At 40.6% G+C, this 5,736-nt stretch overlaps 1 protein-coding gene across 1 annotated transcript in view; it reads right to left on the reverse strand.

Moving 5' to 3' along the window:
- The window catches only part of LOC105539731 (zinc finger protein 761-like), a 27,745-nt gene that overhangs the window by 14,952 nt on the left and 7,057 nt on the right, over window positions 1-5,736 (reverse strand). The window contains 2 exon segments of the mRNA XM_011980154.1: window positions 19-1,939; window positions 2,009-2,683. Of these exon segments, the coding sequence (XP_011835544.1) occupies window positions 19-1,939; window positions 2,009-2,683 (2,596 nt within the window).

Genomic DNA, 5,736 nt, shown 5'->3' on the forward strand with positions numbered 1-5,736 from the left:
GGTTTCTCTCCCGTATGAAGTCTACGATGGCATGTAAGCGATGACTTATGACTAAAGGTCTTGCCACAGTCATTACACTTGTAAGGTTTCTCTCCGGTATGAAGTCTACCATGGTACGTAAGGGATGACTTCCGAGTAAAGGTCTTGCCACACTCATTACACTTGTATGGTTTCCCTGCAGTATGAATTCTCCTATGTCCTTCAAGGTCTAATTTCAAATGGAAAGCTTTGTCACATTCTTCACATTTGTAAGGTTTCTCTCCAGTAGGAAGTCTATGATGGCACGTAAGGGATGACATCCAGCTGAAGGTCTTGCCACACTCAGTACACTTGTAAGGATTCTCTTCAGTGTGAATTTTCTTATGTATTCCAAGGTTTGATTTGAAACTGTAAGCTTTGTCACATTCCTCACATTTGTAAGGTTTCTCTCCAGTATGAAGTCTACGATGGCATGTAAGGCGTGACTTCTGACTAAAGGTCTTGCCACAGTCATTACACTTGTAAGGTTTCTCTCCAGTATGAAGTCTATGATGGCACGTAAGGTGTGACTTCTGACTAAAGGTCTTGCCACAATCATTACACTTGTAAGGTTTCTCTCCAGTATGAAGTCTATGATGGTATGTAAGGCGTGACTTCTGACTAAAGGTCTTGTCACAGTAATTACACTTGTAAGGTTTCTCTCCCGTATGAAGTCTACGATGGCATGTAAGCGATGACTTATGACTAAAGGTCTTGCCACAGTCATTACACTTGTAAGGTTTCTCTCCAGTATGAAGTCTACGATGGCACGTAAGGGATGACTTCCGAGTAAAGGTCTTGCCACACTCATTACACTTGTATGGTTTCCCTCCAGTATGAACTCTCCTATATCCTTCAAGGTCTAATTTCAAATGGAAAGCTTTGTCACATGCTTCACATTTGTAAGGTTTCTCTCCAGTAGGAAGTCTACGATGGCACGTAAGGGATGACATCCAGCTGAAGATCTTGCTGCACTCATTACACTTGTAAGGATTCTCTTCAGTATGAATTTTCTTATGTATTCCAAGGTTCGATTTGAAACTGTAAGCTTCATCACATTCCTCACATTTGCAAGGTTTCTCTCCAGTATGAAGTCTACGATGGCATGTAAGGTATGACTTCAGACTAAAGGTCTTGCCACACTCATTACACTTGTACAGTTTCTCTCCAGCATGAATTCTCCTATGTCTGTCACGGCTTGATTTGAAACGGAAAGCTTTGTCACATTCTTCACATTTGTAAGGTTTCTCTCCAGTATGAAGTCTACGATGGTATGTAAGGTATGACTTCTCACTAAAGGTCTTGCCACAGTCATTACACTTGTAAGGTTTCTCTCCAGTATGGAGTTTACGATGGTATGTAAGGGATGACTTCTGAGTAAAGGTCTTGCCACACTCATTACACTTGTAAGGTTTCTCTCCAGTATGATGTCTACGATGGCATGTAAGGTATGACTTCTGACTAAAGGTCTTGCCACACTCATTACACTTGTAAGGTTTCTCTCCAGTATGATGTCTACGATGGCATGTAAGGGATGACTTCTGAGTATAGGTCTTGCCACACTCATTACACTTGTATGGTTTCCCTCCAGTATGAATTCTGCTATGTCCTTCAAGGTCTAATTTCAAACAGAAAGCTGTGTCACATTCTTCACATTTGTAAGGTTTCTCTCCAGTAGGAAGTCTATGATGGCACGTAAGGGATGACATCCAGCTGAAAGTCTTGCTGCACTCATTATGCTTGTAAGGATTCTCTTCAGTATGAATTTTCTTATGTATTCCAAGGTTTGATTTGAAACTGTAAGCTTTGTCACATTCTTCACATTTGTAAAGTTTCTCTCCAGTATGAAGTCTACGATGGCACATAAGGTATGACTTCGGACTAAAGGTCTTGCCACACTCATTACACTTGTACAGTTTGTCTCCAGCATGAATTCTCCTATGTCTCTCAAGGCTTGATTTGAAACGGAAAGTTTTGTCACATTCTTCACATTTGTAAGGTTTCTCACCAGTGTGACATCTATGATGGCATGCAAGGTCTCGCTTCCGATTAAAGACCTTGCCACATACATCACATTTAAATTGTTTCTCTCCTAAATGGATTATCTGATGTTTCCTTAGGAGTGAGCTATAATTATAGACTTTCCCGCTCTCATTGCATTGGAAAGATCTTTCTCTAACTTGTACTTCCTGTTTTTGTGTGAGTAATGAAGAATTCAGGAAATTATTCCCATAGTTATTAGAAACACGAGTTTTGGGATTACAAGAAATTCTTTGGGCAGTTGAAACCGAGGAAGCATCATTGATAGACTTTTCAACTTGATTATCAATTTTCTGTTCGGTGTGGAATATGTGCAGTTCAGGCAGATGCGAATGAAAGTTTAATCCAAACTGATCTTTAATAGGTTTGTTTCCAGCATGACTTTGATCATATCGGTCTGTACTACATGTCAACATTTTTATTTTTGTCATGGGTGCTTCATGGTCATTTCTTTCATCTTCTTGCCACTGAAAGTCAACATCATGAATATGTTTATGAATATCCTGGAAACAAAAATCTCCAATGTGATGACTTTCATGTCTTTGCAATGTCCCTGTGTGGAACACTTCTCTATTGCCTTGCGCTGTTGACAAGACCTCCTTCATTGTGCATTTGGAAGAGATATCTACAAAGTATAAACACCAAATGGTTTCAAATTAAGTACAGATGGTAAATAATGCTGAAATGTGTAAATATGACACACACAAAAATACTTATTTTAAACTTTCCAAACACGACCCTCAAAGCTTAGGAACAGAAAAGCATAAGATTCTTTAACAAATAAAGAGCTGTTACATGTGCTTCAAATTATTTTTACAGAAGCCGGTTTCCAATATCGTGACAAAACAATGACAGGGCACAAACGTGTAGCCTAAAGTAAGGAATATTTTTCCATTGTGACCCTAAAATGTCTCACAGTTTGTAAAAAACATATCACTGTCACATCCATGTAAAGTATATATTATTCATATTTACAGCATATTTACTGTATACAAATAAATGCTACAGGACCACATGATATACTATATTGGTAAATAATCCACAACAAGCTCATGTGAGGATAACCAAAATCAATGGAAATTCTGTATTGTCAAACAATCATAGCATTGAGAAGATAAGAAAAGATTACAAAATTTAGCCAGGCGTGGTGGCCCACATCTGCAGTCCCACCTACTCGGGAGGCTGAGGCACAAGAATTATTTGAACCCAAGACGCAGAGGTAGCAGTGAGCCGAGATTGCACCACTGCACTTCAGCCTGGGAGACAAAGCGAGACTCCATCTCAAAAAACAAAACAAAAGTTAATACAATGTTTTTCTGAATAACTGTCATGAAATTACCTATGTCCTTGCAGAAAAGGCACGTTATGACATTTTTTTAAAAATTCTTTATTTTTATATTTTTGAGATGAAGTTTCACTCTGTCATAACCAGTTGGAATTCAATGGCCCAATCTCGGCTCACTGCAACCTCCGCCTTTTGAGTTCAAGCCATTCTCCTGCCTCAGCCTCCTATGTACTTGGGATTACAGGCACACACCACCATGCTTGGCTAATTTTTGTATTTTCAGTAGAGATAGGGTTTCAACATCTGGCCAGGCTGGTCTCAAACTTTTCACCTCAAGTGATCCACTTGCCTTAGCCTCCCAAAGTCCTGGGATGGCATATGTGAGCCAAAGCATCTGGTGGCACTTTGTGACATTAACTAGTGGACTGTGTCAGTCATACTGCATACCACATGCTGAAAAGCCTTATGTACAGATATAAAAATTAATTAGTAAAACATTGTAACCCATAAAACCAGCAAGCAAATAATAAGTACATTTATACAACCTGCAAAATTCTAAACAATTCGCTGTTTAAAAAAACGCCAAACTTCTACTTACCACCAGCACACAACATAAGAATGGAAATACATGTTAAGATCACTACCTTCTGATTTATGATGTCAAAAAGTACACAACATTATAAGGAATAAGAATTGACTAACGGCCGGGCATGGTGGCTCAGGTCTATAATCCCAGCACTTTGGGAGGCTGAGGCAAGAGGATTATGAGGTCAGGAGTTCAAGAGTAGCTTGGCCAACATGGTGAAATCCCAACTCTACTAAAAATACAAAAAAATTTGCTGGGTATGGTGGCAGGTGCCTGTAATCTCAGCTACTTGGAAGGCTGAGGCAGGAGAATCGTTTGAACCCAGGAGGTGGAGGTTGCAGTGAGCCGAGATTGCACCATGGCACTCCAGCCTGAGTGACAGGGTGAGACTTCATCTCAAAATAAATAAATAAATAAATAATTGACTAATAATGTCAGAGGGTGCAATTATGATGTCACAACTACATTTATAAAACAGCCAGGCAATACAGCAATTCTATATATGTATGCATTGTTGGCCTTAATTATCTAGTTCACTATGCACAAATTATAAAACGTAGAATGTGTACTGGGAAAATTTTTAAACTGAGATCAGAGAAAACGTTGTATAAATCAAATTGCACAATAAAAACATAAAAAATATGATGCAGGCTCCCTGGTCTGAATGTTCCTATTGTCAAAAAGCCGTGTTCAGAGTTCTTATTCTCCAACAGGATGTTCTGCAGATGGGGCCTTTGAGAGAATTTGGTCATGGGTGTTGAATACTGGTGAACAGGTCTTGCGCTTTCATAAAAAGAGATATGAAGGAGCCCATTTCCTGTTCGTCTTTCCCCCATGTCAGGACACGGCAGGAAGATGGCTGGGCTAAACCACGAAGAAGGCTCTCACCAGGAAAAATTTGACTGGCACCTTGCTCTTGGATTTCCCCCTTTCCAAATTCATGAGAAATAATTTTCTATGTCTGAAGCCTCCCAGTTCAAGCTATCTCTTTTGCTGTTTGTTTTTGGGACCAAGTCACACTCTGTCACCCAGGCTGGAGTGTAGTGGCACGATTCTCTTGCCTCAAGAGATTCTCTTGCCTTAGCACAGAGTCTTACTTTGTCGCCTGGACTGGAGTGCAGTGGTGCAATCTTGGCTCACTACAACCTCCACCTCCCCGGTTCAAGTGATTCTCCTGCCTCAGCCTCTCAAGTACTTGGGATAACAGCCATGTGCCACCACGCCTGGCTAATTTTTGTATTTTTAGTAGAGACGGGGTTTCACCATGTTGGCCAGGCTGGCTTTGAACTCCTGAACTCAGGTGATCTGCCCCTCTCGGCCTCCCAAAGTGCTGGAATTACAGGCTTGAGCCACCACGCCTGGCCAATTTCTTGTATTTAGTAGATTTGAGGTTTCACCATGTTGGCCAGACTGGTCTCAAACTCCTGACTTCAAGTGATCCACCCACCTTGGCATCCCAAACTACTGGGATTAGAGGTGTGAGCCACCTTGGCTGGCCAGTCTAAGCTACTTCTGTCAGTGAAATGATTGAGTCAGGAACAGGAGCATCTCATCATCAACATCACCAAAGGCTGACAAACCTGATTAAACAAAGAAGTTTAGAGCCTGTTCTATAAATCTTGCAATACTTGAAGCCATCTATAGCAATAACATGTTTTAAAAATTTCGAGGCTGGCCAGGCATGGTGGTTCATGCCTGTAGTTCCAGCACTATGGGAGGCTGAGGCAGGAGGATCATGAGGTATGGAGATCAAGACCATCCTGGCTAACAGGGTGAATCCCTGTTTCTACCAAAAAAAAAAAAAAAA

This window comes from Mandrillus leucophaeus, unplaced genomic scaffold (genome assembly GCF_000951045.1).
Source record: "Mandrillus leucophaeus isolate KB7577 unplaced genomic scaffold, Mleu.le_1.0 Scaffold104, whole genome shotgun sequence".
Lineage (NCBI taxonomy): Eukaryota > Metazoa > Chordata > Mammalia > Primates > Cercopithecidae > Mandrillus > Mandrillus leucophaeus.